General features: G+C 40.9%; 1 protein-coding gene across 1 annotated transcript; it reads left to right on the top strand.

Moving 5' to 3' along the window:
• The first annotated feature begins 8,374 nt into the window (after positions 1-8,374).
• Positions 8,375-10,576, top strand: LOC113010864 (leucine-rich repeat-containing protein 30-like). The gene has a single exon (XM_026150108.1). The coding sequence runs from the start codon at positions 8,658-8,660 to the stop codon at positions 9,555-9,557; it is 900 nt and encodes a 299-aa protein (XP_026005893.1). The 5' UTR covers positions 8,375-8,657; the 3' UTR covers positions 9,558-10,576.
• Positions 10,577-14,618: the final 4,042 nt, after the last annotated feature.

Below are 14,618 nucleotides of genomic sequence, written 5' to 3'. Positions count from 1 at the left end.
GCTTTTAAATAAATCCTGCTTCAGTTATCTCAGCATTGGCCACTAGATGTCCACAGAGCATCATTTATAGCTACCTAGGACTCACTGGAGTACTGCAGCCCTATGTGCACAAATAACTGTTTTATATTCCCACTGAAACATCAACTTCCAATTACAGTTTGTTTCCATCTCGTTTTTGCATCACATTTAAAATCACAAACTGCCCTGTTGCTCCACACTATCGAGTCATAAGAAGTCCCTGAACAGTGAGGCACAAGGTGCATAAATCACGCTGCACACATCCGTGATTGTTTGGGCTGATTGCATATTCTATTACAAACGCTAAAATACCCATCTCTTAATATAACTAAAACCTTAAACTAAACCGCAGGCATGCAACAATACCATAGGAACTCAAGCCGCAATTAGTGGGTTAAGTCCATCTGCAGACTGGAATTCAAGGCAGGCGTGGAGAAGGTGGTGGGATAATGAGAGTCCTCTTTGCTTTTAAAGCCGTAATGTTACTCATGTCTGCCAATCATCCCTCGGCACAAACACAAGCAATTCACCCGGTAAAGTTGGATTTTGTGGACAGAGCGCCTAAACATCAGTTTAGAAAGTTCTGGTGGCAGAACTCTTGAAATAATTATATACACTCCCAAAAATAGCAGCACGCAGGCCCAAGCTGTGCAGTTCTTATTGCCCTGTGACCGAGGAAATCCCCAGTTTCCCTGTCACGTCCTGGACCATTACTACTTAATCACAGAAATGTCCAACTCCCCGTCAGTAAGACCCAACTGTTTTGCCTCCACACACACACTTCTCAGCAGTAGAGACAAGAAATCACTGGTGTCAGCAATAGGCGATTTGTTCTGCATGACATTGGGTGTCAGAAAATATGGTGCATGCAATCACTGGACACACAAATGCCCACTCATACACACGAACACTGTCACTTTCTCTGCCTCTCCCACTCAAACACGCGCACACACACATGCTCAGGAAATTATGATGACCAAAAATAGGTCATACTGTTAATACAGCCATGGTCTATCCAGGGATTTCAGTGTGCTGACATAGACCAACAATAAATACCCCCTGCAAGAACAACAGGTGTCTGACATGATTGTTTCACTTTAATAAAAGGCTTACACGAAGCTCAGACAAATAATACATTGAGCTGTTTTAGAAATGTTGCCCTTTTTATTGTTCCGTCCCATCGAAGTTTCTTTTTTTTCTTCACACCAGCAAATTGTATCACACAGGTCGTGCTCACATCAGCAGGAAGATGTGATCAACGTGCATCTGCTGCATGTGACAGGTAATGTCACAAGACCAGTATTCAAGTCCAGTCTTGGGTGTGGTTTAAAAAAAATGCTTTTTAACTTCTAGTCTCTAATTTCTTTATCTATATGGGAGGTAGTGGGCATGCAGCTGGAGCTCGCGTTTATGAATCCTGGGTTCGTGGCTTCAGCGCCAGCCTCTTTCAACTCGCTGTGAAAAGCACCCCTGGCTCTGTTAGTATGCCAGCCTGAGCACTAGTCAGCCACATCCTCCAGCTGGGTCTGTGCCACCACTGGGCACCTGGACCCTCTCGCAAACCTCATGAAACGGAATGCATATTTAAGTAAGAGGAATGTATTTGTACGGCATATCTCTGCAATAGTCCATAGCTGTGCGATGCCTAAAGGACACCTGGTGCACCTTCATATTGTTCATCTTATTGACATTTTTATCCACCTATTGGATCCAGCTCGGCTTTTTTAGCAGACAGATTCCCACTTCAGGCTGTGCCTCAGCTGTTGGACTGAGTCCAGAGTCACACAGGCCTGAAAGACAGCCATCGTTATCCAACTCTCACAAGGTGTCATTGTAGGGGTCCAATGATTACCATATCAGCACCACATGAAACATTTATGGCTTGCTGGCAGTGATGGTCTGGCAAGCATCCTAATTTCTAGAACAGAGCCTGTCAGATCCTATTGTTTCAAGTTCTGGTGGCGTGAACAGAAAAATCATCAGCCCTGAAACTTCTGTCACTTGCAGTCAAAACAAAAATTCCAATATGAGTTTCTCTATAACACCTGACACACAACCACACACGATAGATGGTTTATTCTAGCTGGCAGTGACATTTCCCCTATTTTATTGTCCTTCTGCTGAACGGCTAAATTGCTCTTTTAACTCAAACATGCGCTACACTTGCTGTCACCGTGACTTCAGGATCAGCCCGATGATCACTGCCAACTGAACTTTTTGTCATTTCTTTTGCACATGATGAAAACTGAGATAAAATAAAAATAGCTAGAATCATCCTAAAGTTGCTATGATCAGCATCTTTAAAAAAAATGCAATAGTTGAAATATATATATGCAAAGAGTTGCTCCAGCAGATGGTTCAGACTCATTCGTTTTAGATGTAGCAGGCAGCTTTTCAGCAAAAAGCACTGATAAAACAAATAAACTGCACCAAATCACTGCCAATATCAGCCGACAGTTGGTTTAAACCCAATTAAAAATCTGAAATGTGTTAGCTACATCCTGCATTTCCCTCCCAGACTGTATCAGATGTGTTCCAAAACAGATATTATAGTAACACTAACTGATTCAGACTTTGCCTTGGCAGTACCTGAGCAAACTCAGCCCATTAACTTCAATTCTTTTCTTTAATTTAATTTTATTGTTAAACAACAATTTCCAAGGACATAGCTCTGACATTTGTTCTTGTTGTAAATGTCTCTTTGCATTTTAATGCCTTGTTAATGTGGATGTTAGATTATTCAGCGTGACCTCTTATGTTATTTTATGAATAATATTGGGTTGGAACATCCAAAAGCAGGATGTAAGAAACTGAGTTAAGAGCAAATTTGAAGGAGATTTATAGTAATAAATGAACAGCATGTGATGTGGCAGGCAGGAAGTTTTGACTCGCCATCTGGTGTTGTAGAATGATGGGGGCTGGAGGAGCTCAGCCAGAGGTAGAGGCTGAGGCTGGGGTGCTGGAGCAAGGCAAGTGGCTGATGGCCACTGGGTAGCTGGAGACGATTGGCGAGTGGGACAGATAGGATTAATCCACAGTCAGTTGGTTTGGTGAGCTGGAGCGAGGTGAGCTGGTGCACAGCTGAACAGGAAAACCTCAAACAGAGAGCTGAGCAATCTGGCGGAGAGTGGAGTGAAGGGAAGGAAATAAGATGAAGGGGAAATCGGGAAGCAGTACCAGGATCAGAGCAGCAAGCCTGGCCATAATGTTTAAGTTTTACTAGAAATCCTATTAGGACCTTACCCAAAACTTAAAATCCAGTTCGACTATAAATTGTTGATCATCATTTCCCACATTTCTCTTGAGCATGAAGTTTGTGACCAGGTCAAAACCTGTACTTCAAAAAAGCCTTAAAAGTTTATCTCTCTGTGATTTGTGCAGAACTGCATTGACTGTACAGCTGTTCTCGTTTAGCATCCAGTAGCCTATAGCAATGAGCAGGTGAGACCCAGATAGGATGCTCGGCGGTACTTCATCACCCCACTTGTTGTTGTCAAGGCTACAATTGGTTTGTACACCCCATCTGCTGTATCAGCAAAGTCACGACTGATTTGGTCACTCAGGAGCCCAGTTAGCTTTGCTCACTCTGCTTCCCCGTTGATTCCAGCCATCATTACAAATGGTATCTTTACGCAGTGGAGTTAACCCGGATAGTGCTTTCCCATGGGTGCCTTTATTATCTATTCATCATGTTGTCCCAGTTTATCTCAAGATGAATCTGGCTGCTTCACTACATATCTAACTACAGATGCCTGGCATGTGGCCTGAGGTGAGAGATTAGCAGATTACAAGATACACACTAGAGGTGTTTCACTTAGAGTTGATAAGGAAGTGAAAAATATTCTAAAAAGACGCAGAGTGTTTGTGAATTTGTGTTTTAACGCCAGTATTTTTTCAGTATGCTTGAATATGATAACAACACTTTTATTTCCATGCTGACATTTTGCACAACAAGCCAGGGGCAACGTCAGCGTGTCCAATCTGGTAAATAAATGAACATTTGTAACATTTAAATGAAATGTTCTTGGCCTCGTACACAGCCTCCGAGCAGACTTGTTGGACACTCCCTCAAATTTCCTCCCTACTAATTTGCATTGCTTAGTAGATCCTTTGTGTCACCTGGAGGTTCAGGCAGAGCGGTGTTGCAGCCAATTTCCAGATGGCAATTCAAATGTGTGACATATCCTCAATTTTTTAGAAAAATACACAGCCACATCCACAGACTCCATTAGCTGAGGGAGGAAAACATGCACGTGCACAAATGGGAAAGTGGTGGAAAGTGTCCAGTGGTGTGAATATTCACATCTGCACCTGCTGAATAATAGACGATTATCAGCTCAGGTGGCACACCGTGCAGCCCTGCTCGGGTGCTTTCTCCCATTTCGTGGTGCTAATTTTGACCGTAATAGTCAAAGGGCTTGCGAAATGCATATTTCTTGTCTCTCAGATCTGATCTTGTCTTGTATTCTGTCTTAAGAGCGAGCATATACTTCAGGAGGAGTGCTAGCTTCGAGGAGTAATGTGTCTGCAATATGGGCTCTAAAGAGCCTCGGGTCTTGGTGTGTTCTTACATTTTAACAGGGGAGAAACACCTACAGCAGGTTCTGTGGCAGTGAAACCATATATCATCTGTCATCGCCAGAAGCTTCCACAATAATGAACAAGTAATAATAGTATATATCTTGAACTAGAGTCTCTAAAGGTAGCTCATCCAGAGTCATTATTGTGCCACATAACCAGATGAGCTTTCTCAAATGAGATCATTTTTGTCGCCTTGAGGACTGGAGGGTGTAACTGTTCGCTGAGTGAATAACTCATCCTCATTTGGCGCTAATGGGACTCTGTATTAAGGTGTTGTGTGAATGCAGGAGGAATGGTAAATCCCATTTTCTTGTAATCTAAATCTCAAGCTGTTTCCACACATCTGTTCCTCTGGTGTAGAAAGGACAATTCATTTCGAAGAAAACATGCACGGGATGGAGAAAAGGAACATCTAATGAAGATTCATGCCACACATGATTATGACAGAGTGTTAGGCTACAGTGTGTTAGAGAGAGGTATGTCACGATAACATCTCTGTCAGAGACACAACCATTATTCCCTCTGTCCATCCATCCATCAACCTACCTATCTCGCTTCAGTCCCATCTCCTTCCTCCATCTGTCCATCCGTGTTGGCTTTATTCAGGTATTGAGATGACACAGTTAACCCATAATGAGGGATATGCATATGAAGCCAAGGTTTTTCTGCATATTTGACAGCATGTGTTCTGAGCCCGGTGTTGCCACTCCGGGGATGCGTTTGCACATGGGGGGGGGGGGGGGGGGGGCAATGGTCTGACAGTTACAGCTGAGGTATCATTTTTCATGTAAATAGAGGATGGCAGGATATAGCGATCCTGCTGTGTGTGAAATTAGCCGTGGCACACATATACACAAGATCAGCACTGCAGATTGCCTTAAAAAAACAAAAACGGGGCTATATAAAGACTTTGTTTTTTGTTGCAAGCACACACACACACAAGAAATCTACCAGTCAGCCAGTTTCTACAAAAGTTTCTGTGATGTGGGGGTATTAGAATTTACCAAAACGAAAAAAAGGAAGAAAAATTGCGAAGATGAGACATGCTGCACAAGCAGCTGCCTGAATGGCCAATGCACCTCAACAGCTCTGTTGTCCAATTCAGCAAACAGATGGTTCAACCTGTCATTCATAAGTGCTGATGTAGCCATGCTCAGAGCAGAGCCACCGAGTCCCCAGAGCAGGATATCACTGCTAACTGTCATCCTGGTACTTTGATTACTGGACTGGGAGGAGAATGATGACTAAGGCCGCTGTAAGTCCTGGTCAGACTCTTTAAGGCTGTCAAGGAAAGCGAGTTCATATTTCCCCCATAACATTTATACAACATCTTTATGGTTCACGTTATATATTGTTTAAAATAGATTATACAACATGACAAGATGTCATTTGCTGTATAGCATTCATAAAGAGCAGACAACATTTAGTAAATGTTTAAGGAAATATACTTTCAAGACTTAATTAAACTCACTGGGATGTATCCTGTGAAACATCAAGAACAGCATGCTGGTATAGTAACTATAATGATAATAAAACTATACATGTTAAACTACAGACATGCTTGCAAATTTTTATGGTTTCCAAATCATTTTCATTAAAATTTACTTTATATGTAAATGCATGACAGACAAATATAGCGTTAAAACACCAGCACCACCCTGTGTGCAAACCATCCAGCTAAAGACTTTCAGTTGGAATATGCATGTCTGTCTGACTGTGTGATTTCAACCCATGGGCTGCAATATAAACAAGCTTTTATTAAAAATAAAGCCAAAGCGCTGAAAATAAATAAAACAAGGGCACTCCTATTGCTAACAACGTGCCTAAAGCAGCGGTTCTCCAACTGTTTCTGGCAAGCTTCGCTCATTTTTTATCAGTCGTTTACAAGAAAAACGCTTTCATGCTAAATTTATGTCATGTAGCAATCAGCAAAGCTACATAATTTGTCTTCCCGTTGGTGTGTTTTACTACATAGCCCTGTTAATCCATGAGATGCCCACAACTGAAGTCGCTTACTTACTCATGTATGTATTTATTTACTTTCTGTAAAACACTATTTAGATTTGCAACTTGCACTTAAGGTAGACCTATTAGACTTTTTCCTTATTTCTGTTCTATTTTCTATTTTGGATGTGTATGATGCTTAAGAGAGCACACTCATCTCAGGCACAGCAGCCTCTCCTATCCTCTGTTCAGGCCTTCTGTTTGCGAGGTGCAACTAACTGAAATAACATTAGCTCAAAGGAAGAAGAGCTAAAATGACTTGTTTTAGATTGTGAGTAAACTGAGGGACTGTAGCCAGTACTGGAGTGTCCATGTAGGAGCTTCAAAGGAATATATGATGATGGACCAATCGGCACACTAGTTAATCTGGTCCAAAACTTGGCTACACATCACGCTTTGTGCAGCTGTGACACTGCAGCCTCTGGATGGCAGGTTGGATGGATGCAACCGCCAGAGGAACCAACAGTATAGCTAGAACTAAAGTGTTGCCCTATTCATTTAGTTTTCTCAAGGATAAAAAGCTTGACTAGCCTTGAGTATTAAAATCCCATCTGATTGGCCAAATGTAACATTTGTGTTTGTGCTGCGAACCCTCAACATGTAGTTAAAAGAGCTCTTATTTAAGCATAGAAAGCATTAAAAATGAGAAAATGCATTCTTTGGTGATATCCAAGGTTACCAGATTTTAGGACCTGCCTGCTAAGAAATCCTGACAAAGTATTAAAAATTAGCATTTCATTTAATATTTTGGTAATGTCTGTAATAACTCCACATTAGTTAATGCAAGTTTTTGTTTAATCCCCTGAATTAAAGCTGAGAGTCTATCATCATTTTCAAACTTTAACATTAATCCTTGGTTGCATTGCGTGAAATGTGTCACTACCCTGGAAAATAAATGGACCTAAGTGTATAGCGCCTGTCTGTAAGTATAGGTTTGTGCTTAATGGATCATTTACAGTGTATACAATCACCTGAATAAATGAAGCAGCTATTCTGGCATCAAGGTCGAAGTCAAGATAAAAACTGAGATATTATGATATTTGAACTTTAGTTTGACATTTTTAAAGTTTGAGTGGAACAAATAGGTTTAAGAGAGGGCTGCTAGGAAGCAACTAAGACAAACCCTTTAGGGAAAATACACTGGGAACTTTTTACCATGGTGTGTAAGTTGCTGTGGGGTAAGACAAATTCAAAAATTGAAATGTGCTACAGTATATTTTTTCGCATAAAATGATAGACTCCTCCTCAGGGGCCACATGAATGAGATTTTGAATAGCAGCAGAGATTTCTAGGAACATGCTGGAATGTTCCATGTCCCTTTGCACTTGAGATTAAACCAGCACATAACAGAGTTGTTGCTTCATTGAAAGATGACTCAGTGTTTTTGCAGCTGCCAGTTTGAGAAGTTTAAGAAGAAACAGGGGAACATTTACAAAGGTGCGGAGGCCAACACAAGAGAAAAAAAAAATGTTTGGGGACATTGCGATCGATGGTATGCCAAATATCTCACTTATTTTAAATAAAAAATTCTTGCAGAAGATAACAGCTGTAGCTTACAGTATATTAACAAAATAAACATGGTTATGTAACATTTTACAGCGTGTGTAAGCACTGGTATATTTCTGGCGTTAGGTTATGACATCATGGCACTCAGCTCATCTGATTGATCACACACAGAATCCTATCTCTAGTCCTGCTCTCCTGAAGTGGGTGGGGAGCAGTGTGCTATCTGTGGACTGGAAGAAGTGACAGGACCAGCTGGGGACTGAAATCCAGTCAGAGAGGCAGTTGGTATGGGAAGCTCAGACCATAAGAGTGCTCTGCTACAGCGGCGTGTAACTCAGCTTCGTGAGGAAAAACCTAGACAGGATTCAGTGTAGTTTCTAATATGCATCAGGAATTCTACAAGACCAAGACAGTGTAATAATGCAAATGATGATGTTCTGCGAGGCTCATTCAAGAACTCCAGAGTTCAATCAGAGGCCAGTATTCTTAGTAAGTGATTTTGCTAATCGCATGCTAACATCTTCTGATAAGTTATAGTCAACAGAGCAATGGGTGGGAAGCAGTCCCGCACTTTGTCCAGCAAGGAGTTGAATGACATGAGTGTGAGCCAACGGAGACAGAGTGCAATTAGAGACGACCAGTCCAGCATGACCTTGGCTGCTGGGAGGATCCGAAGACACACTAGACTGCATTTTGGTTACAGCACCCTAAGTCTAGCCATGCGAGGACTAAATGAAACACCAACTGAACTATGGCAACTCCAAGACCTTCAGAAGCTAAACTTGTCAATGAACTGCCTGCGCTCTTTGCCCTCTTCCCTGGGTGCTCTTGACAATCTGGTGGTTCTAAACTTGTGGGGGAACAACCTGTCCCGCCTTCCACCTGAGATTGGCCTTCTAAAAAAACTGCGTGTGCTCTTCGCCTGTCGCAACCGCCTGAGTGAGGTACCAGAGGAGCTGGGCTCCTGTACCTGTCTGGAGGTGCTCAGTTTGGCCAATAATCAGATCACAGGCCTGCCAAGCAGCTTGGCAGCCATGCGCAATCTCACGAAACTCAATCTCAGCCACAACCACATCGCTCACATTCCCACCTGCGTCTATAGCATGAAGGGTCTGGTCTTCCTCCATCTCGCCTGCAACCGCCTGGAGACCATTGCGGACCAGATTCAGGACCTGGTTAATTTAAAAATCCTCATTTTGGAAGGAAATAGCATACACACATTGCCCAAGACTCTGTGCTTCCTGGAGTCTTTAGAACTCCTAAATGTTGACTTCAATGATCTGCAAAGCGTACCAGTGGAAATGTACTTGTTAAGTAAGCTGAGGCGGCTTGCGTGCCACCCGCTCGATAAAGGACTCCATATTGTGCATAACCCCCTTCTCAAACCTATCCAGGAGGTGCTACAAGGAGGACTCAGTGCTCTCTATAACTACCTCAAGCCCACTTGAGAGGGTACTACTGTGCATGTGTGTCTAAAAGAGTGTGCTGTAAGGGGAAGCTGCCACAAATCTGACCCTTGGCATATTGTAGTCACGCTCTGAGTTTGTTGTTACCTCAGACTGTCTGTCAGTGATATCATGATTCAAAGCAACTGCTCAGTAATAGTTTTATAAGTAATCTTTTAATCACTGACAGATTTTCTATTTTTCATGTAATGTTAGGTTATAAATAAACCAACTGTTGTGTCACATCTAAATATTTGTTAAGTAACGGGGTCAGGATGAGTAGTTCAGCTCAAGCAAAAATTCACAGGTCTGCATTTGGGTGCTGATTACTGTTCAGCTGACCTTGTTGGGCTCGCAGCAGTGAAAGACATAGGGCTAAGTTCAGCTCTCTAAGCACAGCTCTCTTTGTTGCATTCAGGTCACAGGGATCAGGTGTGTAAAGTCAGTGGAAAGAACAGCGGAGGGAGCTTAAGATCTGCAAAAGAATAAAACAAAATGCAACAGGGACTTTGTCTCTCATTAAGTGTTGTTCCACTCCATCGGGTCAGAGCAGGGCTGCTAGGGAGCACCAGCTCCTCTGAGGATTCTGGATGCTGTAACACCAACAATTTTAAAAACAGCGACAGAGAAGGGCATACAGTGCATGAAATGTACTCCAAAAACAGAATAAATGTGCACCAAAGTGGGACATATTATTCATTTAATTTCAAATAATTAGAATAAAACATGTAGTGTAATTAAAGTTGAAAGCTATTGGGTAGACTTTTGAGGTTGAACTAATTTGTGTGCATACAAATTACACATTATATTTAAAACAGTAATCACATTAACCATTTGCAAGGTGAAAATGTTAAAGCAAAATGTCCAATACTGTCAGTAGATGTCTTGTGTAAAATTATGTCTGATGCCTCCGGACACTGGACGTTCAGACACATTAAGAACTTTAACAACTCGGTTTTATGAAGTTTCTTTTAGATAGTAATGTGTAATTTGTTTAGTTTTTATATAAAAGTAACAGTATGTCTGGACTGTACATGTATAGTTAAATGCTGAAGTTTGGCTCAACCATTTAATTGTGTAAAAGAATAAATAAATTTGACTTAATGTAACCATTTTACAAAAACCTTTAAAGATTACTTCAATATTGGAATGATAACACAAGCATCAGCAGTTCATTATCAATGCAATATTGGTCAAATCACTGATTCTGATTCTGATCACTGCAAACCCAAAGCATCATCTGTGAACATGTACACTCTCTTCTCACTCCTGTGTTGTCATAATTGTGTAGATGAGGATTTATTTTGAAAGGTTAATTATTTATTCTGATGAAGCCTTCTGTTTTTCAAAATAAGACTTGCTTTTTCACCCATGATGGGGAAAGCTGAGGTTTAGTATGCCTTCAGCTCTCCAACAGCCAGCAGCAAATGGCTTGTCATGAAATGACCTCGCTTTTAGTGCCGCAACAGAACACCGTTACGATGCGATGAGTTTGATTAAGTGTATTTATGCAAATGCATAGACCAGCTTTTAAAAGGTCACATTTAACCAAAGTGAAGATTAAAAGTGGAGTAGACAAGAAAGAAAAGCGACCTCTGTTGGTATATACCTGTTACTACACCAGTCAAAGAGTTTGCTGGAATAGCAAAGAGATTCACTCTTTCTCTCTCTCTCTCTCTCTCTCGCTGAGCAATGCACACACACACACACACACACACACACACACACACACACACACACACACACACACACACACACACATGCATTCATGATAGATGAACCCCTCTTGAATAAGTCTTTGTCCTAGATAGTGATCATGGGACATGCTGTCAAATGAAGTACCTATAAAGATATGGCTTTAATGTGAGTCAGATGACCTGAATTCAGGTTTTGTGTGTTACTGTTACTATTCCAGTGACAATACATTATACTGTCGCATTGTCTGCTTGTGTCACTTATTCAACATCAAGTGAACATACATAGAAACATTTCTCCTCAGTAAGTAATAGATAAAAGTCTTATTTTACATCAGTAAAGTCTGGGCTCCACTGATGTAATGCAAGTAACCTCGTGTGTATTGTTAAATAAAGCACAAAACTACACTAGAAAGCAGCACGAGAACAAATTAATGCGATCCTTTCCTGTTTCGCAATCAACCTCAGTGCAGTCAGCGGTGCTAACTTAGTGGTCAGATGTACACCAGGGATTACCCATAACTATAGTTACCAGGCTTTGAAAGGATTTGCTGATCCTGTTTAATTGCTATGTGCTCCAATAACTTTGCTTTTTAATGAGACACTCTGCACGACACAACAACTGAACACAGACTGACACCGGCGGTCTTCATTCAAATGTGTTTTGCATTCATAAGCCAAAGCTCAGAAAACAGTTTAGCATCACTAGCAGCCAGGGACTTCCCACAGTGAAGGACAGCTAATCAATCTCGTATTGAGCTTTTGACAATCACGGCACGGGATAATCGCGGGGGAATTAAATGACAAAACCACTGTTGTCTGGCAGCCACATGAGGAGAGACTTAGTAAGTCTTTCTTTAGTGTGCAGTTTAAGTTCTAAGATTTATTCAGTCATACTGAGTGCCCTCACATGGGGTGAGGTGATTGGCATTTATTGACAACGCATTAGACTGCCACTTATGTCAATTACAAAGTGTCATTTAGCTCATCATTCTTATATTCAGCTGGTGTAAACTGTCCCTGCAGGAAGAGATGTGAAGGAGAATAGATTAGAGGAAGGACAACAGGTGGCTATCCATGACAAAATGCCAATATCACCTACTTGGTAACTCAGCATGTTGTTCAGAAATCAGCAGCACTGAGTTACTGTCATATGACAGCAGTCTATGAGGCCTAAACATAGAATCAAAGGGAACCTGGTCTGGCATCAATTTCGGAGGCATTTCCATCCTTCAATCAGTGCAATATCACAGCTTTTTGTGTCTTGATTTGAGAGTGTGATGAAAGAAAGATTGCGAAAGGTTACGGGAAAAAACAGGCATGCAACCAGGTACAGGATTTTTAGTGATGAACTCGAATGTGTTTCACTGCTCAAAAAGTGTGATGCTGACTATGAACCGATTTAGTGTAAGAAAACTGATCTGACTAAGAAATGTGTACGTGTCTAGTCAGAGGTAACGCTGGAACAGAGTACCAGTGAATGTCGATAACAGGTTGGTCATAGTTAGTCAAGTGTAATTCAAATTTCTTTATAAGCACTTAAACAAACAGGAGATATCAAAACAGAGATAAACCGATGTAGACGAGATCACAGGTAGGAAATAAAATAAAAGGTGAACGATAAAATATCAAATAAAAAATTCAAGTGTGAAGTGTGACTTTAAAAAACCTGATTATAATAAAAAAGTGAAAAGCATAAAAAGCTTTATTAAAAAGGATCAAATCGAGCTAAAACAACTTCTCAGCTCTTTAAATAATGCAGTTAAAGGTACTGAGATAAAGGCAAAAAATGGATAAATGATTGAAATAGATAAAAGTAATGGAAGCATTATTTAACAGACACATTTGGGACCTGGCTGGTGGTGTTACTCAGTTTTAGTTTGTTACAGCTGTAGGGATAGCTCAGACAAAAGAAGCCACTGAAGTGGGATGGGATATATTTGTTGAACACGACATAAGACTGTGTCTGTGGTGAACCACTGCAACACACCCCTCGAAGACGCACAAACCCACTCAGACTCACGCTCACGCTGTGCATGTGTAAGCACAAACAATGATGTTATCCATTCTCTCCTCTATCCAATCACAGGACTTCACATTCTCACATATTCCCATGACGGCTCTGCTGGTAATCATGCATTCCTGGCGGCATAACTGTTACAGCCAAAACAATACCAAAACACCACAAAGAGACATGTGGCATTTCTATGAAATGCTTCAGCCATTGTTTGTGTGCTTACCTAGAAAAACAACAACTGGAACCATATATCCTTGACAGCAGGGGGTCATTTTGAAACTAAATGTAGATCCATGTCAATCTAGCTGCATTTTAATTAGCCGTGAAAACTGCTGGTACAAGTGAAATGGCCATGTGTGTTTATGCATGCAAAAACAATAAGGGGATGACATTGGTTGACTTTGTCATTAGCTGATCTTCATCCCACTGTTTGATATAGCAGGGGAACTATCCCAGGGTTGTTTGTACTTGCTGTCTCGGATAAATCTAATTTTAAACAAATATTTGCATATATTAAAACAGAGCATCACTACTGATTCATCGAAGCTGGAAAAATGTGGGCGACGGAGCAGCCGTGGTTTTCCTGGTCAAATAATGGAGCGCTTTTTGAATGTCAGCTTTGCTCTAACAGGATCGATGCATTTGGTCAAAAAGGACACACAAGGTGAACTGTGATGAGAGTCTAGATGGGAGAAGTTATAATAAATGAATGCATTAAGGTGTCAAGTTCAACATGCCTTCTGTGAGGATTGGTTTGTTGTAGTCCCAACTAAGTTTGCACATGTTCTGCAACCGGCATGTCTGCAGTATGATAGGAAGCATTGAGCATATATAATATGTATGGGGATGGACTAAATATTCCATATTTATGCAGGTAAAAACATCTCACTACACTTATGAAAAGTTTAATCACATCATGACGTTCATCAGCAAATGACATTTGCCTAGTTGTTCTGGAAATAGAGACGTTCAAATGTCAAAGAACTTTAAAAAAAAAAAAAGGAGTGCTGGGTGGAAGTGAATTATTTTATGATTCACTTCCACTTATTTTACTCGTTTTTCAGCTTAAAGACACTGCTTCACCAACCTTACTGCGTGTCTAATTTTATGAACATTCTCCATAAAAATGGCTTTAAATCACACGAATGCAACAGTCTTTCTTACAGATCACAGATAGAAGGGCATTCTGTTATAACATCCTAGCCACAAGAGGCCTAATTAGAAGTTATAATTGTAGGGTAACTTCATTGTATCTGATAACCGACTGATTTAATATATTCTATACATATTTCTGTGGGAAAACGGTGTGACATATGTGACATATGACTTTGTTTCCAATATTCTGCTTATAAA

Source organism: Astatotilapia calliptera, chromosome 18, assembly GCF_900246225.1.
Source record: "Astatotilapia calliptera chromosome 18, fAstCal1.2, whole genome shotgun sequence".
Classification (NCBI taxonomy): Eukaryota; Metazoa; Chordata; class Actinopteri; order Cichliformes; family Cichlidae; genus Astatotilapia; species Astatotilapia calliptera.
Note: the sequence above shows the minus strand (reverse complement) of the source record. Positions and strands in the feature narration are given on the sequence as shown.

Excerpts from the sequence above, each read along its gene's own strand:
- LOC113010864 (XM_026150108.1), top strand. The coding sequence starts at position 8,658 with ATGGGTGGGAAGCAGTCCCGCACTTTGTCCAGCAAGGAGTTGAATGAC.